The sequence below is a fragment of the Acomys russatus genome, chromosome 16 (genome assembly GCF_903995435.1).
Source record: "Acomys russatus chromosome 16, mAcoRus1.1, whole genome shotgun sequence".
NCBI lineage: Eukaryota > Metazoa > Chordata > Mammalia > Rodentia > Muridae > Acomys > Acomys russatus.
Genome location: NC_067152.1, coordinates 34,097,651 through 34,124,715, shown reverse-complemented (window position 1 = coordinate 34,124,715; position 27,065 = coordinate 34,097,651). Strand labels below are relative to the sequence as shown.

The following is a 27,065-nucleotide window of genomic DNA, read 5'->3' as shown; positions in this document are numbered from 1 at the left end:
GGAGTCTACACAGCGCTATACGTAAGTTAGGACATATGGACACTTAAGCCGTGGAAAGTCTCTCGGAGCCCAGGATTTGTTCCGCTTACCTAGGTGTGCCGGTTGATGGCCTCATTACCCATGTCAGGGGCTTCTGTGCTTCAAGAAACCCACAGATTCCAAACACATCATTTTCAGGGGTTCTGAAAAATGGCAATCCTAAGTACATTTATAAATGTATTTTTAGCTATTTTAAAGCTTGGAACAAGACTGGAGAGATGGTCCAGTGGGTGAAGATGCCTGTTACCAAGACTGACAACCTGGCATCAATCTCTGGAATCCACATGATGGCACAAAAGAATAGATTCATACAGATTGCCCTCTGACCTCCACATGTGTGCTGTGGCCAGGGCAGGGGTCACACATAACACACTAAATAGCACAGTAAATAAATGCTTAAAACCATTTTTAAGCAAAAATGAACACTTATATGTGTTACATATCTGTCAACTTTGACAAAGTTAGCAAGACACTGAGAAGTTTATCCTGCCAGCCCTACTCGAGTGGCATCAAGTTCCCCCATCGCTCGCGCTCCAGACACTGAGAAGTTTATCCTGCCAGCCCTACTCAAGTGGCATCAAGTTCCCCCATCGCTCGCGCTCCACTGAGATGTTTGCTGGGTGGGGAGGTGTCCTGTTGTTCCATACTACTCCCACTACTTGCCTATTCTCTTCTGAACAAAGTTAAAGATTTGGGGCATTCAGCGATTTTAATACAATGCAAAGGCAGATGAACTGCCTGAGGCAGTTTCTAGCCCATTCTCTGCTGTTGTAACAAATCACCTGAAGCGGGGTGCATTATGAAGAATGAAGGTTTATCTAATCTCAGAGTTCTGGAGGCTGAGACTCCAAGAACAAAGCACTAGCATGGAGTGTAGGCCTTGTTCCTACATCAGAACACGGTGGAGGGCATCCTATGGGAAAGTAACTGGGAGGCCGGGTGTGAGCTTTCTTCTGTTTATGAAGCCATAATGGGACCACGGGGGCCGCTCACCATCACGCTCATGACCTCAGATACTATTTATCTACAGTTGTCATTATGAACTTTGGGGGTGAAATTTCCAGCACACAAACTTTTGGGGAGGTATTTCTACTATGGCAGACATTAATTTGCCTCCCAAACACCTGGGTTTTGTTCCCTGGTTACCCTTGAATGTCCATGTAACAAATTAACTTTATAAATTTGAATTTATTAGCTAAATTTTTGGCACTAGCATCCTTCTTGTTTTATATATTAGGTATCATTTGAAAAACAAATGACTCCATTACTAAACTATTTTGAAAGCCACTGACCCAAGCCATTGTTTTTGTTGTTTTCTGAATTCTTTCTTCCTTGGATTTTGGGTATCTGGGGCTTCTTCCTGGAAGGAGGAGAATGGGCGGATGGCGTCAGGACGCTGGCCTTACCTTAGCAGAGATGCAGCTGTCCTTGTCTGTTGTCTGACAGTGGTCAGACACCACTTATGTCAGCCCTTTAGTTTGTAGAATAAGAGATGGCATCAAAGGGTACAAATTAGCTTCCCAAGGTTGAAAAACCAGCTTGGGGTACAGCCAAAACCAGATCCCAAGCCCAGTGTGTGCTCACCCCACACACACTCCTTGTTACCCACAGTCTTTCCAAGGCCCTCGCACCATCATCCTCAAATTTCATCTTGTGGTACCTGAAGATAGATAGGTCTTGGTTGACCCAAGTGACACGAAGAGCGCAACTTCAGAAGTCTCTGTGGCCAAGCCTTGGCCAGTGCAGCGTCTTGAGCAGGGGGCGTTGTGAACCAAAACCTAAGGGCTCCACATCCCTGAAGCAGCTGACTCTCCTTCTCTTTCTGTGTCATTACCCAGTTTTCAGTATTTAGTTGCAGCCCAGTAGGTCTTAATGATGACTTTTCCAGAAAAGGTATGTTGCCATGTCCTGATTGCACACTGAGAATGAAAGAGATAGATAGACAAGCTCTGCCTTGGATATTGTAGATAATTCCTGTTAGCATCCCAGGGAGAGTGGGTGGGGATTCCAGGAAGCCCAAGGTACCAGGAGGGCGGAGCCAGCACACCTACACAGCCTCATGTTTGTAGTCAGCCCCCCAGGGATTCTTCTCAGGGTTTCTTCGGTTCATAGAAATAAGACTGATCTTTTTTTATCCTCCCGCTGCCTCGCCTACATAATGTCAGTGTAAGGAATGGCTTATGCCAGGCTTGTATTTGTTTTACTTGGATTAATATTTAAATATTTGAAGACAGGTTTAAAATATCAAACACAAATTCCTTTTAAAAAAATAAGGCAATATACTTACACCTTCTCAAAATTACTGAGTGACTTGAGGGAGAGACATTTTTTTTATGAATTTCCCATACTCAATCCACAGATTGTCACTTTCTTGGTGACCAGCTCAGAAAGGGAGAAGAAATTCTCTGACCAAAAAAAAAAGCTATTCTTTGTTTAAAATGTACATGTTGCATGTCTGTGTGTACATAGAGTATTAAATGGTCAGTCTGAGCTCTGTACACAACTTACCTGTGTAGATTTTGTTAAAGATTTGAGACAGTCACAGAAGAACGACCTGGGTTCTTTTTCTGTAGTAAAGACTGAATAAATATGAGATATTTATGGGTCTTACCACTCACAGGAGGAAGCCTGTGAGGAAGGGACATCTGCTAACAGTTCAGGTCACCAGAAACATTATAGCAAAGTATCACATTTAGGGGAGAATCGTTCCCGCTTCTGCTCAGACACCAACACACGGAGGCAGTGATGTGAGTCCATATGGCCAACCTCAACCCTTTGCTTTTCTGATTCGCAGCCTGTGACATGAACGTTCACAAGCAGTGCGTCATCAACGTCCCTAGCCTCTGCGGAATGGATCACACAGAGAAGAGGGGGCGGATTTATCTGAAGGCCGAGGTCACCGATGAAAAGCTTCATGTCACGGGTAAGGCATGGTAAAGACGGTGGCAAAGCAGGGGGTATCTGGGCTGGGTGGCTTGGTGCCTCTCAAAGTATTCGCCACCACTTAACACATCCTATGAGAATACTCAGTACACAAGTATTTCCAAATCCCTAAATGTCGTGCGAAGTCTGATGCAGCCCAGGGTGCTCGGACAGCACGGTCACCATTTTCTCCCCCACTATGCCGAGGACAGGACAGCCAACTGATCAAAATGCCATTGGTAAGACCAAGCCAAAACCCGTGTAAGACATAGTAACAGCAGGTCTACTGAGTGTCTGCATATGCTTCCTCTGTGTGTGGTATGACGTCACTTGCTTCCTATGTGATATTTACTCCTCTCAACAACTTATTATTAGCCTCATTTTCCAGACAAGGCACGGGGAAATGGAGAGTTTGCAGCATTGCAAAACTAGTAAATGGGAAGCCAAGAGGGAAATACTTGCATCCAAACCCTCGGCCTCTAACTGTCATGCCACATGCATCCTCAACAAATAGCCCAGTTGTGATGGAGATTCCCTGTCCATGCGTTATAACACTCCTTCCTGTATCTGTGTTGGCCCTGCCCTGGCCTTCTTCTGGCTTTTCCAAGTCCACTTCTAGTGCATCAACACACTCAACAAAGTTATCGTGTTACCTTGGTAGCCCACGACCTATCCTATGTCTTCAACATGCCCCAGCCTCTCTCTACCATACTAGGGACTTAATGCAGGGCCTTGTGGGTACCAGTCAAGTGATTTAGCACTGAGCTAAAGCCCAGCCCTCCGTGTTGGTTTATGATTTCACTCTCGGAGAATAGTCTCTGCCCTTGCTCTGGTGGAGTGCCTGTAAGCTCTTTCTTTGGCATGTCCTCTCATCGTTCCATCATGAAGGGTTTTATACTTTCATTTGTTGTTATGGCTTTTAAGCTATCATAAGTGTTGGAAAGACTGACTTTAGTGATATTTACGTATAGATAGCAGAATATGTGATTTTTAAAGAGAGAGAGAGACAGGAAAGATCTGTTTAAGAAAAGAAGGAAGTGGGAAGAGTTTAAAGAAAGCTTATTTTAGGAAACATCTTCAGAGCTTGGAGAGGGTTTTGTTGTTGTTGTTGTTGTTGGTTTTGGTGGTGGTGGTGGTTTGGTTGGGTTGTTTTTTGCTTCTTTCTTTGAAAAATAAGAAAAATTTCTCCCCAGAGCTGTCCTTTCAAATACAAAGAAGTGAAAGAATTTTAAGATGTTATTCTGGATATACTCCTGGAGGGTATTTTTTAGACTATAGATTTCACCTACACTTCCCTTCCATAGGGCCAGTGCTGTCACCAAAATCATTACTCTGCCTGGGGGAAGAAATGGGGCCATGTTAACTGTCATCTACTGTAAGAAAAATCTCTGATGAGGAATGACCCTCTAAACTATAGGTGTAGCAATATGTCATTAGGAGTCATTTCATTTCTATGTTTGTTTAGCAGAATAATAGTATGTTTTTTCCAACGTAGTCTCAGATCTATATGGCCTCAGGTTCTTAGTCAAATTGACAGTGTCAGATATGGGTTCCATCTCAAAATTTGGTCCTTAAATCCAAAATCAAGACAAACAAACTAAAAAGAAAAAGAAAATTTAAAAAGTTGGTTATTCCCATAACACTGGGCCACTACTGTACTGGAGGGCAGACAGGCTGTTGTAACTTGCAGTGTTCACAGCCAGATGAGGCTGAGGATTACTTTTCTCCTCCAGTAACATACAAGGCACCTTCCAGCCCTGTGCACACTGGGTAGTAAGGATGAAGCCTTCCAGTTGAGTACCAGCTGGGTTTGTCCATGTTCTATGACTCTGGCGTGTGCTGTCTTCAGCAACAGAGTCTTACCACCAAGTTATGGAGGGTACCCAAGAGCACCGGAGTAGCTTGTAGTGTTTGGTCAGGGTTATGGGACCAACAACTCCAAAAGAGGTACTGTGGGTTTTATTTGGGAGTGTGTGGTTTGTAGTTGGAGTTTTATACTACCACCATAGGGGAAGCTCTATTAAATCTCCTTTTGTATATGTTTGTATTTTAGGAAGTTTCTATAGTAGTAGATTTCCATGTGACTTTTTCCAAAAGGCCAGAAAAGTCACTCTAAGCATTTTCTGTATCTAACTTAAACCTGTGAGGAAGTTCACTTATGATCCTAGATTTTTATAGATGCAGAAATTGAGGCATGGGAAATGAAGTAACTTGCTCCTGAAAATGGGAAGTTTGACTTTCAAAGCTTTAATAGTACCAATAAGAATGCAAATCTAGATACAGCTCAGTGGGAGATTGCTTGCTGATGAAAATTCATAAAACCAAGACAAAGTAAAATAAGGTACAGTTATTTATGTAAAGGAAACCCAACTCTAATTTTCGAAAGTAAACTCAAGGAAATAACTAATTTGTAATAATATTGAAATTTTGTCTTATTAATTTGGCAGTATTGGAGAGCAAACCTAGGACCTTGTACATGCTAGGCAAGAACCCTACCATGAGATCTCACTATGTAGCCCAGGCTAGCCTCCAACTCACTATCTTCCCGCCTCTGCCTCCTAAGTGCTAATATGCAGGTGTGTGCCAATGCTGCCACATCCAGCTAGGAGTCACTGGGCAGACTCAAGAGTATTGGCATCCCAGGGTACCATGAGGGATGCCAAGCAAAGCAGTTCTTCTGGGGCCAGGTGCTCTGCCCCACCATTCGCCTGTCTGTACCTCCTCCTTCTGGATGGCTCAGACAACAGTTCGTCCTGAGGAAACTTGCTGACAGCGGCAGCCATCACCTCCTTAGTGCCCATGGTGTACCTAGCCTTTCACTGCAATGTGTACATTACGCTCATGGTCTTGTTGATTCTTTGTGCAGCCTCATCAAGGAGGCAGCCGTTCTTACCCTCATCTCCAATGTGAGTCAGGGAGTGGAGAGGAGAGAAGAGAACTAACCACCCTAAACCACCACGGAGAAGGTAATGGAGTTGGCAAGACCCCAGCGCTTCCTTTCAACACCTAGTCTCTGAGCTTCCCTGCATCGCTCTCATTGAGCAGAGTCTCCTTTGGAACAAACAACAAACCCACAGACATTTTTTCCAAACTTGCATTCAGCACTCCAGGACACTCTTGAAAAGCCAAACATGGGACTTAAAGCCAGGGGAGAAAAGGGAACCCACGCAGCAGAGGGATTAAAAAGCAAGCCAGTTCCAAGCGTCATTAACTGCCACATTATGTGGCCCCAAAATAGCACTCCACAAGGAAGTTGCTCGGGGTGTGGAAGGGACTGGGAAAGAAAAGACCCTGTGAAGGAGACTGCTGTGTGTATTTGAAAGGTGGAGGGAAGAGCTCGCCAGCGGGGAGAGGTTAAATAGGACGTGGGAATTAGCATGGCTTTAATGAGACCGCAAATATGAGCAATAAACCACAGTGAGTGGAGCTTAGGGTCCAAATGCAAGTGGTTTCTTAGAAAATGCATTTAAACCGAACCCCCCCCCCAGCAGCTATGTTAATTGCTAGATTAGCTTAGTCCCCATGTCACCTATGTGGAACTGCTCAGGTTGAAAATAATTTCCAAGGTAACTTAGGAGTTCCCAGTGGGAGCTCTGCTTTGGGATGGAAATCACCCTTCTGAAATCAGAATTCGCTTTCTAGGCTGGTGCAAGGCCTCCTCTTCCTGGGCTTATTTTCATGGTTTTGCCTTTGGACAGTGGTGCGGGAGGGTATCAGAACAGTACTCCCCACCTGCTCCGCTCCGCTCCAAGGAGACTTGAAAAGGTTTCCTACATATTTGTTTCTTTTGGGGAGGTGTAGGAAATGATAAAAGAAATTTCTCAGGAAAAGCAATTTTTCAGCTTAATGTTGTAAGTACAAGGGGGAGAAATACTACCTGCTTTGCGGCCATTTCAGGAGCCCGTCGCTCCCAAGGACGTACTACTCTGAAGGGGAGTGTAGTGTTCTTGTATGCTTTGGTTTGTTAATGCAGCACAGGGATTGAGATTCTAACATGAGTCCCCATGGGACAGGTAACAGGGAGAACCTTTCTCCTGCTCTGCAGCTCCTGGGAACACATGGGTCTCTCCTCCTAAATTCCTTGGCCTTCAAGAAGCTCAGGGTTCCAAGCCGGGATCTCTTCCTCCTGCGCATGCTGAGACCAGCCGCCATATTGTGTAACTAAAACAGCATTGCCTCTGTGTGCTCTTTCACCCCCTCATAATGGTTTTCATACAGGATCCAGGCAATAAGCCTTAGCTTCCTGTAACGCTCCAAATCTCTTAGGATCTGTTGTGTGACTTTTCCTGGATAGTTGTAGACAATGTCTGTGCACCCCAGATAGAGCACCAAGGACAGACCTTTATTGGGCTTACTTATAGGAGTGTGGGTGACCCTAAACAGCTGTGACACAGAGGTGCCTCAGTCCAGTGTACTTGAAAGCCTTCTAGGAGCTGTAAAGCTCAAACCTCTGCTTCCATTAACTTTCTTCCCATAGAAACCTTTTCTATGTCCCAGATAAGACTGCATAGTCAGTTTGCAGATGGGCATACAAGAGAAAGGGAGTGGCTATAATCTCAGAAGAGGGCCCTGGGCCCTTACCCTTACTCTTGCAGATAATGACAAGTGCTCCGATACAAGATGGGAATTTCCACTCCATGCCTAGAGAACAGCATTTCACAGGAGCATCTTACTTAACAGGGGCACCCAGATGACTAAGCTAGGGAACACATCATGGTGTGTGTGGTGTTTATGGGGGAGTTCAACATGCAGAGGAATGGTAGGGCACACTAGGTCCTTTGAGAAATAGTGGGAGCTTGAAGGAAGATGGCTTGACTGCTCAAGAAAGCTTTAGGAATGTTAAGTGACACTATTCCTGGGAAGATGTGAACGAGCACTTATTCACCCCACATAGGGAACCCACAATAGACCAAAGCGTAGATACAACTGAAGTCCAATTTGATGAGCCAATGAGTTCCACTGAGGTATACTTACAGGAATACGAGTGACGGCTTACCTATGGGAGCCGAACTGACTAAAGTCAGCTATGTCATCAAAGCCTCCCGTAAGGGAGTCAGCTCATCAAAGCTGTAACCTGGAACTCACTGGACCATACAACCTGCAGCCATGGTCAGGGTTAGCTCCACAAGTTGGAAAGTATCTTTTTCCAAGTAGCTTGGTTGGTCTGAGCCGTTTCCAGGCCGTGTGGCCAGTCTGAGAGTGTCTTTATGTTTATATGGGCTTGGGGAGGGACAGGCCCAGTGAGTCCGGTCGGTCTCAGGGACTTCCTAAAGCCTTTGGATTGTTTGCCTTCAAAGATTAATGAGTGTTACCTGTAGGATAGAATGTCTCACCTCCCCTTTGAATATCCTGTATCCTAATAACCTTCTCTCCAAGATGAAAGGTTTTTTTTTTATCTCTGAGGAAATTGAAATACAACAAGATAGCGGCTTCATATTAGGGAGTGACAGAAGAGTCACGAGGAGAGGAAAGATGGCACTCTAAGCAGAGATCCAGAATGTATCCAAGAAGCAACAAATTATAGAGGATGTCAAAAGAAAAATAGAGAGTGGGAAAGAGGCTTGTTCTCTCCATTTTCAAGGGATCAGAGCTATGGCCACCACAGTCCTGAGGAGCCATGGAGCAGAGGTTTTGGGTCCAATTCGTCTTTGCACAGAGAGCCTTTAGTTGTGAGCAGTTAGGGTTTGAACACATAGAGCACCTGTCTTCTCACCCAGGGCTCACAGTAGCCACGGACTTGCTGTCTGTGCCTTTGACGGAGCACAGGAATAGCGTCTACTCTACCAGGACACTGGGTACCGGTTCCTTCACTAAAGGCAACATCTGTAGAATAACCAGTGGGAGGCCAGCAGGGAAAAGTTGAACGAAGTTGCTTTATTTGAGGGCAAATCTAGGTGGGGGTCATTTCTGTGGGATTTGGAGCCAGGTTGGAAACCCAGAAGGTGAGAGCTGAGAAATCTGGTCCTTTGGGTCAGCATAGAGTAGGGATGCCAGCCAGGGGCCACTTATCCTCAGATGCAACCTGGCTATCCTATCCATTGCTAATGATGCTGTGTCTGGTCACCTGGCTACAGTGTTACCAGCAGACCCTTCCACTACAAAGGCATTTTTCTTGTTCTACTAAGTATTGGATGTTTAAACACTTGAAGTTCAAGTCTTCCCCCAAGCAGAGTTGGTATCCACTGAGGAGCCTTCATCCGTGGTTACGTTGACGGCTGGAAAATGGTTGTAGTCTAATTCTGTTCTTATCTCCATTGCCTGCTATTCCTCTAGATAAACAGCTTCCATTTGCTTCTCCTTATGTCATGCTAGAGTGCTTGACCTGAGCTCACAAGTCATTTTTTTTCCACTGTCTAATTTTCTTATACTCAAATTGTCCCAAGTTTTAACAGTGGAAACGGCTTCTAAGTAGCTCCAGTGTCTTTTCTGATGTAATCCGCCCTATGTGTTGTTGTTTCTCTTGGGTATTTCCTTTCCTTTGGGGCATGCAAAGGCTCACCAGGTATCATTTATTTGTTGTTGTTGTTGCTGCTGCTGCTGTATTATGTTTGCTTTTTTTTAAGTACTTAAAATCCAAGATCAGGATGTTGAGGGTGCTCAGTACTCCTGGGCATACTGTGTCCAGTATAAAGGGAAAGGCTGTTTCAGTGACTCTACCCTACTGCTTCCAACTCTGAGCCTGCTGCTGCCTTCCCACAGCTTGTATTCATACTCCCCGACCCCTTGGGAGGACCCTGGCTTCTGGGACATCTGAGCGCATATGCCATCTCCCTGTCCTCCAGATGTACGACAGAGTTTCAGAGCTGTTATGACAAAACCTCCATGAAGAACAAACCTCCTGAGTGAAGGTCAAGATTGTAGTGTTTTTGGGGTCCCAGCACAGGATACACAGCCAGCCAGAACACTGTTATTCGATAAACGTTTTGCCATGGAGTTTCAGTAGCAAATGCATGTTGTCCTACACAGCTGAGCAAATTCAAGGAGTTGATGGGAGATGCCATAACAGAGTGCTGTCGGCTGAATGGTCTAGACAGCAGCTATCTAGTCCTCGTAGTTTTTGGAACAAGTCCAAGTTCAAGGCACTGGTACCTAGTCAGGTCCCTCATCCTATCTTCCTGTGTCTCTATACAACAGAGAACAGTGTGCTTTCTCCCTCTTTTTATGAGGTCACTAATCCCACCACAAGTGACCCACTCTCACCTCCTCAGTACTTTCCAAAGGCTGCACTCTCAGATGCCATCACGTTGGGATTGGGGCTTCAGTGTATGAATTCAAGGGAGAAAAGAAACAAAACATTTAGCTCTCAGCACTCAGCCTCCCCACGGATGGTACAAATTGGGTGGATGTTCTTCCTGGGAGGATCCCTAGGAAACACACAGCATCACCCATCGGGGATCTGACCAACCTTCACCTGCCAATCAGGGGGCATGGGAAAGGATGAATTCACAGATGTCCTGCATAAGCGCTGGCCTGGACCTTTCAAAAACTACTAGTCTCATGAAAAACAAAGACACTCACGGGGACTGTTCTTGATTTAAAGGGGCTAATGGGAACTGCCCACCAAATGCAATCTGTACTGCTTGATTGGATCCTGGAACCAAAGCAAAATTCCAAACAGCTCTAAAGGGCATTGAGGACCATCAGGGAATGGGAGGTAATGTTTTTGTATCAGTATAAAGTTCCTGAGTAACAGTGGTGATGGTAGTTATGAAGGGAGTTGTGAAATAGCTTAGGGGTCATTTTCTGATAGATGTACTATCCAAATGGTTCAACGCCACCAACACACATGTACACGCATGCACACACACACACACACACACACACACACACACACACACACACACGCGCGCGCGCGCGCGCACGTGCGCACACGCATGCACGCAGCTGAGGAGACAGCTCAGTTGGCAAAGTAATTGCTGTGCAAACATGAGAACCTGAGTTCGATTCCCCAGCACCTGCATAAGAAAGCCTAGCATAGTGACCCGCCCTGGTAACCCAGGTGTTGTCGAGGCAGACATAGGAGGATCCCTATGACTCTGCTGGTCAACTAGTCAGACCCAACTAGTGACTTCCAGACCAATAAGACACCCTGCCTCAAACGGCAGGTGACATTCCTGAGGATGCCACCCATGGTTTTCCTGGCTTCTGGCTTCCATACACACCCACACCGCATTCAGAAATACACAGGCGAAGAAGGCACGTGGAGCACAATGGTATTGATGATGACTAGTGAGCATAAACAAAGGGCATGTAAGCATTCACTGTACTGTCCTTTCAACTTCACTATTAGAAATTAGTTCGAAAATTTCAAACCAAGCACAATTTTCCAAAAGGCCAGCTTGCGTTATGTATGTCTGGAGCCTTGTTCCAGCCAACTGGGTATTAAGCGTCCTCTGTAGGGAGCATCATCAGCTGGAAGGAAGCCCTGGGGTTCAGTAGCATCTGATCCCCCAGGCAGGGCTGCTTCCCTGTCTGGGTGCTTGTGCTCCACTGAGCCTTGTGCCACTGCCCACGGCCCCCAGTACCCTTCCCTTCAGTGGGAAGCTAGCAGAGGAAGCATGACCAGAGGCCCTGAAGCCCTGTTTATGAGCAGCTCTTGGGTGACCTTTTGCCTCCGTTAATGTAGCGAGTCACTGAACATTACTCAGAGCCACCTGGGGCTGACAACACGGGACTTGTCATTATGTGCCCCGCCAGACCATAGCATCCTGCCTCCTTCCATAGACAGAAATACCCAGGGCTTGGAAGCCACCTGTGGCCTGTGTCTCTGGGACTGTGTGTGCTGTATGCTGGTTTTCCAAATTGCCCGAGTAGAAAAATGAAAAAGTGAGGGCAAGCTCAGCCAAAGAGCTAACAGGGCATGTGTACTGTATGTAACGAGTAGAGAGAGCTCAGCGCCGACAGAGCTACATCTCCACGCCTCCCTCAATAAACATCAAGGACCTGGAGGGCGGTGGTTACATTCTACCCTCTCTTTGGGTTTCAGTCTCTACCCCCCAGGGGAGTCCTCTGACTCTCACAAGGACACCAGGTCAGTGCGGATCTGTGTGATATTTTGTTTCAAGCAGCCATCTCTCTAAAAATGACATTGGCGAGCTTTATGACCTTTGCCTATGTGAGGAATTGGCTTTAGTCTGGGCTTAAAAGCCACTGGAGAAAAGCCCTTCTTGTCACAGGTAACAGCTATTCTTGGTCAAGTGTGCTTTCTCTGGTCTATGTCTGACAAAGCCTTGCCAGCCCATTAGCGTCCACCACTTGCGTGTGCAGCAGTGGGTCACGTTACTTTTTTCACATGAGGTCACATAATAGCGTGAGTCTGTCTTTCATAGATCAGGAAGTAAGGATGAGAGGAAGTCCACTGTTGCTCCCAAGTCCAAGCAAGACTGGGTTGCTACTCTTTTCAGAAAGTAATGTCGACATTGATCAAGGGCACCCTGTCTTCTGTGGGAGGGCTCTTGGAAGAAAGGGCACTAACAGGTAGCCAGCCAGTTAAGATATAAGTAATAGGTGCAGAGAAAGTGGGTGCTAAGAACCAACTGAAGACACTGCTGGTACTGAGTGTCCAGGAAGAGTGAGAAGAAAATCCAACACTGACTGAGTGCCTGTCATGCACCATGCTCTGATTTGATTTAAAAACAAAAAACAAAAAACAAAAACAAATAAACAACAACAACAAAAACAATGCTGTCATCGCCCTCACCATCTTGTAACTAAGGAAACTGAAATTTGAGAGTTCCAGGCCCTGTCCAGGCCACACTGCTGCTGCATGGAGACCAGACCACCTCAGGTATCCCAGGATGTCCTCTTACATGGATGACCCAGGAAAGATTATGTGCTGATCTACAAATACTCCTTCAGTGTAGACACAGGCATGCTGTTGCTAAAGTGTTGGCAGTTTCACATTTTTCTCCTGGAATTAATAACTGGTACTACTCTACAGTGGATGATTCCTCCATATGATAGCTGTGCTCTTGGGTTTGTCATCATCTGCCCCGCCCCCTTCCCCTCCCCCCCCCCCCCCCCCCCCCCCCCCCCTGCCCCAACCACACACAGCCTCCATTTACCAGGGTTTAGGTAATGACTTGGAATAAAAATGGTAGTGGGGAATCTGGCCAAAGTCTTCCCTGAACAGCACCCAAGAATTAAAAATGGACAGGAAATGGTGGAGACAAACTCGCCTTTAGGGACATGCTGACAGAGTGGGAGCTAGCTGCACCTCAGCTGGGCTGGCTTCTTACTGGCCTGGTTCTTTTCTCTTAGCAAGGAGGCCTCCTGCTCTCGCATTCCTGGTCTTTGAAGGGATCATCTCTAGCAGTTCCCTGTGGCTAACAAGCAGATGCTCTCTTTTGCAAAAGAAAACAGGAGCCTGCCTGTGAAACTAAAATACACACGTGTACGTTAGTGTGCAGCATGTTCGTTCTAACAGTACTCTTATGTTGTCTCACCAAATGCACGTGCTTCTGGGTCACAACTGGCATGAGTGGTGAGTCATCAGTGTGTCACTGGCCTCTATCTTCCTCATCTGGGCATCCTAAATGTCAGTGTTTTGTCTCTGTGCGACCCCTTGAGCAGCCAGTGTTTTGCCTGCCTCCCCAGTTTCATCTCTCAATGCTGCCACTGACCCACTGACCCCTCCCACAGCAGTTCTTCCTCGGCTTGTCTAAAGTAGGTCACATTCTGTATGCACCCTTCCTGTTATTTGCAATGAAACGTGTCGGTTTCTCTGTACCCGATCATAACAAGCCCTTTGAAATTGGAGTGTCTCACCTCCTGTTACCAGTTCAATCCGCAAGCTGGTACTTAATGCATGCTTATTGAGATGATGATGGTGGTGGTGGTGGTGATGATGGTGATGATGATGGTGGTGGTGGTGATGATGATGATGATGGTGGTGGTGGTGGTGGTGGTGATGATGATGATGGTGGTGGTGGTGGTGGTGATGATGGTGGTGGTGGTGGTGGTGATGATGATGATGATGATGATGATGATGATGGTCGTGGTGATGACGGTGTTGATAATGATGATGATAATGATGATGATGGTGAGACAAACGGCATAGCATTAAAAAATTTATCTAGGCTTAAACCATGTTCCTAATATCCTGAATCCAAGAGACTCTTCCCATTTTAGTTCTCCATCTGGATCAAGTCAGAATGTCCCATTTTAGCCTAACTCATAAAGCCACCCGACTTTTGGAGTCCTTGAGAGATGTGCGTATCAGCCCACAAAAGAGTCGCATCCTTGAGAAGAGACTTGTCATTATTTACATCCTGGCTCGGCTGCCTCGCCCCGACTTACCGGTGGTGGCACAGCTAAATGTCAACTGTGTACTAACTAGCAGTGTGCCCTCCTACGGATTGTTATTCACGCTGGTTCTCTTTGCCGTGACTTGAACATAGCTTTCCATGCTGGGTGCTTAGTCACTGGGGACCCGTGGGAGGCATCAAGATTCCGGTGAGGGGCAAAGGGCTGCCAGTGTCACTTCCTTGAGGCAGCACTTGTCTTTTTCTTAAAGTGCCCTCTTTCCTGGATAAGTGACATGGCTTCTGTCTTCCTGTTTCAAGTGCTCTCCGGCCCCCAGATTATTTACAGGGGCCCAGTCATCATCCTCTTCGACCTCAGTCATTCCTGCCACTTGGAAGTAGACTGTGAATGCATCCTTGGGAAGTGAGATACAAATTATATCTGGAACCTTTTTCAAGATCACCCCATTAGCACACAGAAACACTGACATTGACGGAGCAGGCCATCCTTGTGAGGGATTTTAATTGCTTCTAATTATAGGATTATCATTTAAGCACAAGATTAATTACCATGAAATTATTGCAAGGAACTTGATCTTCTATAAAGTCAACACACTGGCCAAGAAAGGCCTTCTCTTAGAGGCTTGCAAAATGCTTTCTTCTCAAATCACTTCAACTGAAACTTCCTTTAACTGTTTGATGGGGGAAATGATTGTAGGGGATGGAGATAAGGAAGGAATAAACAACAGATGAATGGCCCAAAGGAAACTTGAATGGTGTTTATAAATCATTAGCTTCAGCAGTGGAATGTCCCAGAATAAATGCAGAGATTGTCATTACTCTGTTGATCTATATCATCTTCAAGGGTGGTCCAACCAAAAGCCTGGACAAGCAGATTCTATCTTACGGTCCTCTCCAACACTAACTGCTCTGCCCCATTAAAACTGTCCTTTCCTGTGCTTTGTAAAGGCTCCTCCAATTAACGTGTGTGTTCACGCTCTGCTTATTGGCACCAGACTGGCAAGGACACATCAGGCTATGTTCATCTCAGCTTCTGGGCATTTCCACTTGGAAAGATACAAATTTACAGAAGAAGAAGAAGAAAGGAAAAAAAAAAAAAAGAAAGAAAGAAAAACAAGATAAGTTCTTTAGTTCCTGGGGTGGTTCTAAAATATCCTGGTTTAAATAGAGTGGGCTGTAGCCAGCTGCAGGAAGCTCTGCAGCACAGCACCCCCACAGGGGCCTTTCTACCTCCCATTTTCCTTTGTAATCAATGCAAGGTTTGCGGTTAATTAAAGACAGTCAGGGTCCCCTTTCACCCTCCCCTCTTAGAATAATGAAGAAGGCACAGAGGGAAAACTTCTTGTAAAAGTTTTCAAGGTGAAGGTGTTGGGTGAAGGAAGTGCCATTTCACAGGCTTAGACCCTGCAGCAGCTGGATCAGGCATGCCTGCTTCATTGCACACCCAGCAGGGACATAGCCATAGGATAGCCCTTGCTTGCAGAAGTCTGTGTTGGAGGTATTGTATACCATCACTGACGTGCAGAATGCAGGGGATGGGCGGGTCTTGCTGCTGTCATTGTACAGATCACCTGGGGGATTAGTCATGCAAAAACCGGTGTGAGCAACCAGCTGTCCAAAGAGCAGAATGGACAGTGCTTATGTAACAGTTGTTTTTACACACACACACACACACACACACACACACACACACACACACACACACAGAGCTTTGTCCAAACTCATCACTTCCCAGTACCCAGCTACTTAGGATAACCCTAAAACCTATCCTCCCCCTCAAGCCCCAAGTCACAGAGTTCTTAAACCCCAGCATTTCTGGCCTCAGAAGGATGCTAATATACATTTAAAGAATTCTTCCACATATTTTTAATGATTAATGCTCTATGAGGCAAGCCTACAGAGGGCTGTACCTGAGCAATAACGGAAGTGACCTGCTTTAGATAGTATTGTGGCATTGGCTTTCAGATATGACTCCTAAAATACCACTGAATGCTGTTGAATAAATATCCAGGCTCGTTACTCTATTCATTTTTGTGTATGTATGTATGTGAGTGGCTGTGCACACGTGTGTGGCTGCCCGAGAGAGGAGTTATGTGTGTAAAGCCAAAAGATCATTTCAGCTGTCGTTCCTCAAGTGAGGTCCACCTTATTTTTTGAGATAGATCTTTCACTGGCCTGGAACTTGCCAAGTAGGCTAAGCTGGCCAGCAGGTCTCAGGAATCCTCCTGTCTCAGTCTCCCCAGCACTAGGGTTGGAAGCAATGACATATGTAATCCCAATACTCTGGGCTTCTTCACACGAGATCTGAGGCTGGAGTGCACTTTACAAGCTGAGCTTTTGCCTCCTTGGCCCCTCAGCCCCGTCTCAGTGAGTTTCACTTAGTCCAACAGATGGGTGTGCATCATTCACTTCATGTTAACCCTTTGGATCCTGACTGGATTCATTGTGTAAATGTAATTACAATGCGGCTCCAGCCACGAAAAGGAAAATCTTGTCGTGTATTTCCTTTGCTTTCCCATGCCCACAGGCAAGATGTAGGAGCACAGGGGCAAGTCACTTTCAAACTTGGAAGCATCTTGCATGAGAGGAGCAAGGACAAAGTAAGCTGAGAGTGTCAGCCTCATAGATTTTGCTTGGCCCCATGGATTTGCCTGGCCCCATACGCTAAGCCTTGGTTCCATCACTTAGCCTCTCTGTTTCCATATCTTCATTGGAAAGTTGTGGCAAGACACCAGAACCATGTGGATGTGGAGGCTCCTTTTATCCCTACCATTATTTATTTATTTATTTATTTTTGCTATGAGATATTTTTTTGAAAATAGAGAGATAGCTGTCAATGCCAGTCATCATGCCCCTCTTAAGGAGATGGCAAAAGAGTTGGAGATGCCACAGCCTCTGCAGCCAGGAGGCAGGCAAGGCTTGTGACCCAGTGATTTTCAAGTGCCTTGTGTGGGAATGCTGAGGAGCTAAGTGGGTGTCCAGAGGCAGAGGCAAGCCTTAGTTGCTTTTCTCATTGCTGTGAACAAAACGTAACCTGGGAGAGGAAAGTGGAAAGGAGAGGAAAACCAGTCATTTTGTCTGACAATTCAGAAGAATGCTGTCCGTCTTGGCAGGGGAAGGAGAGGCAGTGAGAGTGGCTTGTTCTCTGTTGGTACTCAGAACAGTAGGCGAGTAGGCGAGGAGTGTCAGTGCCCAGCAGGAAGACCCATGGGTCTTCTCTGGACACGCTCAGACGTACCCAGAGGTGAACTTCATTGATTTACCAGGTGTCGCTTTTCCCAAACCAGTTGATAATTGCTATTTAAAAAACTCCTGGGAGGTAGAGGATGAGGAAAGGCCATTCACAGAGTGAAGACAGCCTACATAATGGGAGGAAATCTTCTCACTGTACATCTGATGAAAGATTAATAGCTAGAAAATACAAAGAATTGAAAGAACTAAGCAATACGAAATCAAATGAGTCAATAAACACCCTAATGAGATAAACAGAAAGTTCTCAAAAGATGGAAAGCAAATGGCCAATAAACAGGAAATAAACATGTTCAATTTCCCTAGCTACCAGAGAAATGCAAATGAAAACTATGTTTGAGAGCTCATCTCATCCCAGTCAGAATAGCAATATTAGGAAAACAAATAACAGATGCTGGTGAGGGTGGGGGTAACAGGAAGCCCTGCGGGTGGGAACGTACACTAGGGTAGCCACTGATGAAATCACTAAGGAGGTGTCTCACAAACTAAGAGTAGATCTTCCATACGACCCATCCATATCACCCCTGGGTCTTTATTCAAACGGCTCCAGGTCAACACATCACAGAGCTGTTTGCATGCCAGTGTTTATTGCACTGTTCTTAAGCTAAACTGTGAAACCAACCTCTGTGTCCAACAGCAGAGAAATCGGCAAACTGCAGCGCATATACAAGGTGGAATTTTTCCAGCCTTAAAAAAAAAAAATAAGGTTATATCACTTGTAGGAGAATGGATGCAGCCAGAGGCAATTATATTAAGTGAATTAAGCTGGTTTTAGAAAGAAAAGTATCATATGTTGCCTCTCATTTGTGGTTCCTAGATTTTATGTAGCTAGATGAATTTATATTTGTATATATGATATGAGCACAAAAGCAGAACTTCTAAAGAGACTAAGAGGAGGCGGGAGGAATGAGAAAGGTAAAGAGTGTGGAGGGAGTACATACAACATGTGCACTTGGACAGAGACTTAGAAACAAATTTAGAATGAGAAAAATGAAATAGGCCATTACACGCTCCTTGTTACAGTTTGCCTTCTGTCCATCCCAACACATGTGTGCATGCGCACACACCCACACCCACACAGATACACGCATACACTCACGCACGCACACGCACGCACACACACATCCCACATTGCAGGCCAGGCTTCTTCGACTTCAGAAAACACCGCCTGGATTGTATACGTTTGGCGCTTTCGGCTCCACGTCTGCTGCTGTGTTGGCACAAGTCTGAGGGTTCTGAGGATCAGTGAGCTGGCTCTTTCTGGGCTCTTGACTTCTCTGTCCATGTTGACCGTGATCACAGGGGAAAGAAGAGGCTGGACAGGGGAAGGGAACCTTCTCCTGAATGTAAAAGGGAGAAATGCTAAACAGACAAACTAGTGTGTAAAACCGGACTCCCGGAAGACATACCCAGGCTGTACAGGAAATTGGTTTGGGAGCCGGACTTCTGCCTGGGTACCGTTTCCTTCACCTGTGTACATCCCTGTGACTTGATAGTGTCTGACCTTGAGCATAAAAGTTTGACATGAGTCCTTTACACCTATTGAACAAACAAACAGACGTGTCCCTGGCCTGACTCATTTCCGGAAACAGCCGAGGAGAAAGCAAAATTTGATTTAGCAACATTTGTCCAGCTCAGGTGCCCACCTATTAATTACTCTTATGTCGAGTCTCTAGAACAGCACTCCCAGTTAGGCCACATGCTGGAGAAGAGGTTGGGTGGCGGCGGTGTACCTGCAGGGAAGCAGAGCCCTTTGAATGGCGTCCCAGTCAGAATGTGGTACATGGAGGAGCTGGCTGATTAGAGCCGTGACTGGACAAAGCTCTCCACACACATTTCGAGCTGTTGGCCTTCAGGGACTCTCCCCTGTAGCAGCTTTCTCTGCAGGCTATGTGGCTTGTTTGGCAGCCCCGTGCCACTCACCCCCAGGATTTTGCTTTCACCAGGAATTCCAGCTGTGAGAATGAACTAGTTGGAAACCTGCTAACAATGCCTCTGAGCTCTTAGCCTCCGTCCTGGGGAAAGCCAGTCTACAGGGCTTCCATTCAGCAAGGGGAAGGAAAGCAAGGCACATTTTAGCCATGAATCACTGCTGCAAGGCCCTCCCGTGGTTAGGAAAATGATGTGTCTCCCACATGGTGTGAAAGCTGTGGGCATATGGGCAGAGGGTCAGGGCCTCTCTCCAGCCTGTGGACTTGGAAGTGCAGAGGTTGCTGGTGCTCACTTTTAAGTACATGGGAGTCTGCATTCTATTCATGGCTCCTCATGTATGGATTCCAGAACACTGGTTTTTTTCTTGTTTGATGTTTCTGTTTTTGTTTTTTCCTGTTTGACAGTTTACCACTTCAGTGATTATTTTAGTACATTGTAGATCATAAGCTTGAGAAATTAAGATTTTGGGGAATCACCAGCTTGGTCGTTTCTGTGGCCTAAAAGCTTTGTCCCCAAAGGCTGGGGAGATGGCTCTGTTGGTAAAGTACCTACTATGCAAGGATGAGGACCCGAGTTCAAATCTCAAGCTCCCACTAAAAAGCCAGATATGGGGTTACACACCTGTAATCCCAGTGTGAGGGGTGGGGCTCCCAGGCCAGGCAGTATAGCCAATTGGTGAACTCTGCATTCAGTCAGAGACTCTATCTCAAAAAATTAAGATAGAAAATGATAGAAAAAGACACCTGATGTTGACCTCTGACCCCTACATAAGCATGTACAGCCCTTTGTGTGTGCACGTGAACACACACACACACACACACACACACACACACACAGAGTGTTTTACCTCCAAACCTCTCAAACCCTAAGCATGCCCCTTCATTTTCAGAACTGTCTCTTTGATGCATGTGGCATTGGCAGATCAGCCCTGTCAGGGAGAGAGATCACAAAGGTGACAAAAATGTCCAGGATTTTTTTTTCCAACTGAGGCAATAGACTTTGCCAGTGAAACCTCTTAGCCCTGACATCGTCTGCTTAACTAACATTTTGTGTTCAGCTTTGTAGTCACAGATTAACGAAGGCCACGGAGAACAGGTACAAAGCCGTAATTCTACCTCTTTGCCCAAAGACCACGGTGTTCCAGAGAGGAATACTAATGGCGCCTCACAGCCACAAATTCCCTGTAGCTCCTCATGGGCGTGTTCTTCAGACCGCTAACTGCAAGCAGCACAGGGCGTATGGGTGCCGCAGCTGGTAAGAGTAACCGCGAGAACGGTTGGTTATTTCTGCGAGTGTACATGAGAGGGTCTGGCTAGTGCCTTGTCAGAGCATTTATAGTAAGGATGCCCAGTATAGCCCATCAGAAGTGGAATTCCCAGGACAAACCAACAAGAAGAGACCCCTACTTGTCCCCAGCCTGAAAGGTACCCTTTTCCCTCTGCCCTGAGGTAATGGGGAAACACTGCCCTTGGTAGCCTTTTCCCCAGCTTCTTCAGGCTGGAGTTGGGGAAGAACCAATAAGCATTTTGTCTTTGTCTGCCACGCTGCACTGAATGCTTATGATTTTATTAGCAAACTGCCTAGGAGCCAGGACTGATTTAATTTAATTTAATCTCCGAGGTTATTTCAGTTTGGTGGAGTCTATTTTAAGCACGGATGAAGGGGAAGTAATCAGACCAGGGGTGGATATGGACGTGGGAGGGGCTTCCGCTCCCTGGAACGGGTTACTCCAGATCAATCTGTCTTGATCTAGAAGGAAGGACTCCATAAAGGCAGGCAGTTCAGCCAACCTAGTTCCTATCCTCACTGTGTCTCAGTGTTGTCACCTGGATCCTCTCTCAGCTTTGGGGGGTGGGGCAGTAAGGATACGTATGATGTAGCTGAGAATATAAGCCTTTTTCTCTGTGGCCTAAGGAACAAATAAAGCCACCCCCCCCCCCTCCTTTAGCACTGACCATCATGGCAGCCCGTAGCATTGTTAGTGTGTTCATTACAGTGATGTGCTTTCTCGCTTTCTACCTGAGTGGTTCTGTTGTTCAGAGTCTCCTATAGTGAGTCTCAGGGCCCCTAAGTCACCAGAGTCCTGGGGTCTGGAGATGTCACCCTAGCCTCAGCCCAAGAGCAGAATCCCAAAGCCACCCGTGCCATCACTCCCTGTCCCCAGGAGGGGCCAAAGTGTTGGGCATCTAGTTTAGGCCTAGGAACAAACAAGGGTGGCTTGTGGTTCATTTGGAGACAGATTCCAAAGGTGATGAGAATGCCCAGCTATGGTGGAGGAGGCTAAGAGGCTGTGCTAGTGCAGAAATCACTGGAGACAATCTCAGTGTACACAAGGGCGTCATCCAGTCTTACACACCAGCTCCTGAGGGGAAAGGTTGTATTCCCAGTGGAGCATTGGTCCCATGCAAATAAAGCTTCACTGCCTGTGGAGTCCCCTAAGCTTATAATGGTGTTTGGCACCTGGCAAGTATTCAAGGTGTATACACATGATGCTGAGAGTGCCCTTGGATGATGTCAATAATATTAATAACAAAGTTAAGACTGATTAGATAGTTATATTGTAGCAAGACGTATGTTAAGTTGGTTTTTTTTTTTCTTTTGCATAGTTTCACTTAATTTTCTTAAGAGGTCCTGTTGAGTGGGACACTTCTTCTCTTTATGAGGAAATGGAGGCTTGGATGGTGTGAGGACATTTCCAAGGTGCAGACATGGAGTCAGAACTTGACTTAAGCTGGGATTTCCAAGAGAATGGAGCTGAACTCAGAGCTAGGGAGTGGAGACGCTACAAGAAAGGAGCATGACGTGGATTGCGTGTGTTGGGAGTAGGAATGGCACGTTGGGGTTCAGGTGACCCAAGCGACCATCATCAGAGTCAGTGGGTCCTTTGGGCCTGCTGGCTGTTCCCTCCTCCAAACTGGGTTTCTCACCACATCTTCTATTCTATGTTCAAATGAGGTTACAGTCACACACACACACACACACACACACACACACACACACACACACACCAGGCATCTTGAGTCACACTCTCTAAGACCAAGAGGAAGCCTACAAATATTTGCAACTAGTAATTCCTCCTCCGTGATTCTGGGGCTGGGTGAAATCACAATGCCGTGGTACTGGTCGCTACCTGTTCCAGCCTTGCAATCAGTTAGATTAAAACATAATAATGCAATGAGCTACCATGTTTAGAATGATGCCAGGGAGTTTAGTAAAGCTAGGGGTTAGGAGCGAGTGACCTCTGAAGGCAGGAGACGGGGCAGCCTGTCTTCCATGTTGGGGGCCCCAAGGTTGACTCGTTGCGTTCCAGGAGAGGCTAGATTCCCGGAGACTAAGTTCAATGTAGTCTTGACTGGATGGCTTAGCAAGATGCCAGTTTGTTGCATTATAGGAAGAAAAAAAAAGAATTTCCCATTGCTTGTTGATAATCCGAGCATCTCTCTGTGACCAAGATCCTGGAAAGAATAATTATGATGAGCCCAGTTTATTGATTTGCCACTTAAAATGCTGTCCTATAGGCTACCTAATGTCCACCCGTGTTGCCCTTATCTCCCCAATGAAAGACCCCAGGGAACTCAGAACACTGCCTGGTGAACACAGGATTGTAGCAAGACTAGAAAAATGTTCAGTGGCATCAGACTAGCATTATCAGCTCGTCTCAAGAGACCACTGTGTCCCTGGTTCTAAGCACTCGATTAAGTGCCTGGGCACTTCCCTGTGGGCCAGACTCACTGGCATTGATGGTGTTTGCCTTGGAGCCTCTTCTTGTTTGAATGTATTTATGCCAGGAACAGGCTGGTCTTGAAAGCTTTAGAGCCCTTGGGACCCTTGGTCTCTGTCGAGGAACTTGGAGAAGCTGTGTTCTGACCCAGCATTGAGAGTCTGTTCATCCTCCAGGAAGAACCTCCTTTCTTCCCTTCCCAAGACCCAAGTGATGTGGTCTGAATGTGTCCTTCAGAATTTGCGTGTTGGAAATATAGCCCCCAAAGTTGTGTGTTAATGGTATTTGAAAGGTGGGACCTTGGGGACGTCATTGGGCCAGAGGGACTCTGCATGGGAGGAAGTCCTTTACTACAGAGGTTCACTTAACTCAAGGACCAAATCCTCACTTTATCACAGAGTCCACAAGTAGATTTTTAACTTATAAAGGACTGGGTCAGCAGAGATAAAGTGTTTATAGTGCACGCATGAGGAACTGAGTTCTGGTCCTCAGCGCCCACATAAAAAGGCAGGCGCAGTGACTCACACCCGCTATCCCAGCACTGCGGAAGCAATTGATTCCGGGATCTCCTTAGCCGATCAGCTGAGCCAAATCAGTAAGCCCAGGTTCACTCAGGGACTGTGTTAAAACTAAAGTGAAAAGCAATGGCGTGCTGAGCCAAACAAAAAGGAGAAGTGAACTGAACACCAGCGTTTGTCTCTCCCTGCTTCCTGACTGCGGGCTCCCGCCTCCATGACTACCCCACCATGAGGGACTGTACCGTAACACAATGGGCCGAAACAAACCCTCTGTGCATTAAGCTGTTTTTGTCAGCTATTTTATCTCGGCAATGAGAGCAGGCACTACCATAGCTCCCTAAACTCTAAGACCTAAAGAGGAGTAGAGATCTTCCAGGCAGTGGACAGAGAGCTCATCTGAGAAAAACCATTCTGAGCACAGGGGTGGATCCTAAGATATGTTGGAAATGTAAAACGATTTAAAATGGGGGCTGGTTGTAGGAGCTAACAGGACATTGGATGTGATAAGGCAGATGCCCTAAGAACACAGGAGGCATCCAGAAACCAGCGAGAAGAGCAGGGTCCATTCCACAGCTGCTGTTGGGAAAGTTCTCCAAATGTTTAGAAGAGAAAAATAAATGAGGTTTCTCCTCATGCTTTACACCAAAATAAATTTCAAGTGGATTTGGAAGTTAAATATAAAAAAGAAACAAAACAATGAAAGAAAACATAGGTGAATGCTTAACTACCCTTGGAAAGGGCAAGGGTTTGCTAAGCCTAAAAGAAACGTGCCAGTAGCTTCGGCTGTGTGAAAAGTCAGGCTCCTGTGTGTTTCTAGAAGCATACAAAATTAAATCTAATCACAAAGTGTGGCAAATAAGGAAAAGGGGCACTGTCACACACATCCAAACACTCCCTCTAGCCACTAAGGAACTCTGTAGGAAACTAGAAATATGTTAGAGAAAAGGAAATTCAAATGGCTCCCTAACTATAGGGAAAAAAATCAAGAGAGTTGAACTTACAATTTTATTATCCTTTACCTTTCTCACTTTATCCTTAATGTGATTTTGGTAGGACTTTGGTACAACTTTTGGGGGAGCCATTCGGCAATGTATCAAGTCTTGAGTGGTTTTTCTATCTTTTACTCTGCCTCTAAGAATGCCTAAGAAAAGAAACAGAAATGGCCAGGTGTGGTGGTGCATGCCTTTAATCCCAGCACTCGGGAGGCAGAGGCAGGCAGATGGCTGTGAGTTCGAGGCCAGCCTGGACTACAAAGTGAATCCAGTATAGCAGGGCTATAGAGAAACCCTGTCTGCCTCTAAAAACAAAACAAACAAACAAAACAAAACAAAAAAAAAAGCAGAAATGTATGCAGGGAGGTGATTAGCTATGTTATAGACAAATATGGGGGATTTTAAAACCATGTAAGTGTCCAAGCTAAACACAGCTTTTAAAATCATTTATACACAACAAAATGCTGGTGTTAAAAATATTTTTTAGGAATACTTTGTCAATTTTTATTAAGATGAAATTTTAAACTACCGTAAAATGACATGAATTCTATAAAATATAAATACTGCAGGCTAGAGCTACAGCTCGGTGACAAAGTGCTTACCCAGCATGCACGAGGCCCTGGGCCTCATCCCCAACCAGTTGATCAATACTACACTATAGATGTCTTTACAGGAGAGCAACAGTCACTCTATTTAACAGTATGTCAACATCGAGTCTCTCTTTTGGTGGGAGTGCAATTGCTTTTAATTTTTTCCTTTATACTTTATGCATTTGCATTATTGTATGGTGACTATACATTGCCCCATACAATGAAAATAACTATTTCTTAAAATTAATACCTCCCTGTGTTTGTGTGCAGATCTTACCAGTTTCACACGACTAGCAAGTATTCCTCACAGTCATCTCCTTTGGAATTATAGAACATTAGCAGAAAATGTCCCCAGGTACAGCTAATAACATATGTATTATCCCATCCCTTAAGAGGCCGCAGGAGGAGGCTGGGCTCAAAGGCAAGCAGGGCCATATAGTAAGACTCTGTCTCAAAATTAAAGAAAGGAGATAGTGCAGGGAGAAAGGAGAAGAAACGGAGAGGGGCGAAAGAGGAAAGAGAGAGAGAGGAGAGAAAGACAGAGACAGAGAGAGAGAAACAGAGAGGGAGAAACAGAGAGAGAGAGAGAGAAAGACAGAGAGAGAGAAACAGAGAGGGACAGAGAGACAGAGAGAGAGAGAGAAACAGAGAGAGAGAGAGAAACAGAGGGACAGAGAGACACAGAGAGAGAGAGACAGAGAGAGAGAGAGAAACAGAGAGAGACAGAGAGACAGACAGAGAGAGAGAGAGAGAGAGAGAGAGAGAAAGACAGAGAGAGAGAAACAGAGAGGGACAGAGAGACAGAGAGAGAGAAACAGAGAGGGACAGAGAGACAGACAGAGAGAGAGAGACAGAGAGAGAGAAACAGAGAGGGACAGAGAGACAGAGAGAGAGAGAAAGACAGAGAGAGAAACAGAGAGAGACAGAGAGGGACAGAGAGACAGACAGAGAGAGAGAGAAAGACAGAGAGAGACAGAGACAGAGAGAGAGAAACAGAGAGGGACAGAGAGACAGACAGAGAGAGAGTGAGAGAAAGACAGAGAGAAAGAAACAGAGAGACAGAGAGAGAGAGAGAGAGAGTAAACCAACTCTCAAACACCATGTTCATTAAATTCTTTGTTTAGCTGACCTTGAGTAGTTGCTGGCTCACAATTAGGGGACAGTGGGTTTACTAGGGCAGAAATCTACCCTTATGACGAAGTAGTGAATTTAATTAACCAAACATTCTGTTTCTAAACAAGGGACTTCTTAAGTCCTTGAGTTAGGGTTTGTGGACGTGCGTGGTGAAGAGGGGGTGGCTGAGCAGGCGTGCTCCCAGACTCGTTTACTCTTCTTGCCCTTGACTCTGTCAATAAGGAAACAAAGATCATAGAATCTGTGAGTCATTGTTTATGAACATGAAAGGGATCGGATCAGAACCTGTGCTCGGGCCCACCGACAGTATCAGCAAGCCTGATGCAGTGTGGTTAGAGCAAACACAGCAAGCTGGACAGCCGAGACCCACCAACTGACAGAGCCTCTTCGTCTGTCGATACCTAGTCTACAACTGTTCTTTGCCAAAGATGCTCTCGCATCTTATTTCTTGAAATGCAGTGAAGTTTCACATGTAGCAATTTCCCTAGAAATTACCCTGTGTGGCACACTTTTTTTTTTCTGATCACTAACAACACACCCCATGTCCCTTGGTCTTTGAGCGCTCTGAGACTCTTCAAATGGTGTGTCTTCTGGGAAAGCACTTGGTTCCTTTTGGCCTGGATTTAGTCTCCTTGGGAAAGGCCTGTTTGGACTTTCCCTGGTGCTGGAGTCCCTCCAGCTGGATGCTCTGTGAACTGCAGCTC

At 45.9% G+C, this 27,065-nt stretch overlaps 1 protein-coding gene across 1 annotated transcript in view; it reads left to right on the top strand.

The window, feature by feature from the left end:
- The window catches only part of Prkca (protein kinase C alpha), a 392,514-nt gene that overhangs the window by 276,027 nt on the left and 89,422 nt on the right, over window positions 1-27,065 (top strand). The window contains exon 5 of the mRNA XM_051158935.1: window positions 2,834-2,962. Within this exon, the coding sequence (XP_051014892.1) occupies window positions 2,834-2,962 (129 nt within the window). The remainder of the gene's footprint in view (window positions 1-2,833; window positions 2,963-27,065) is intronic.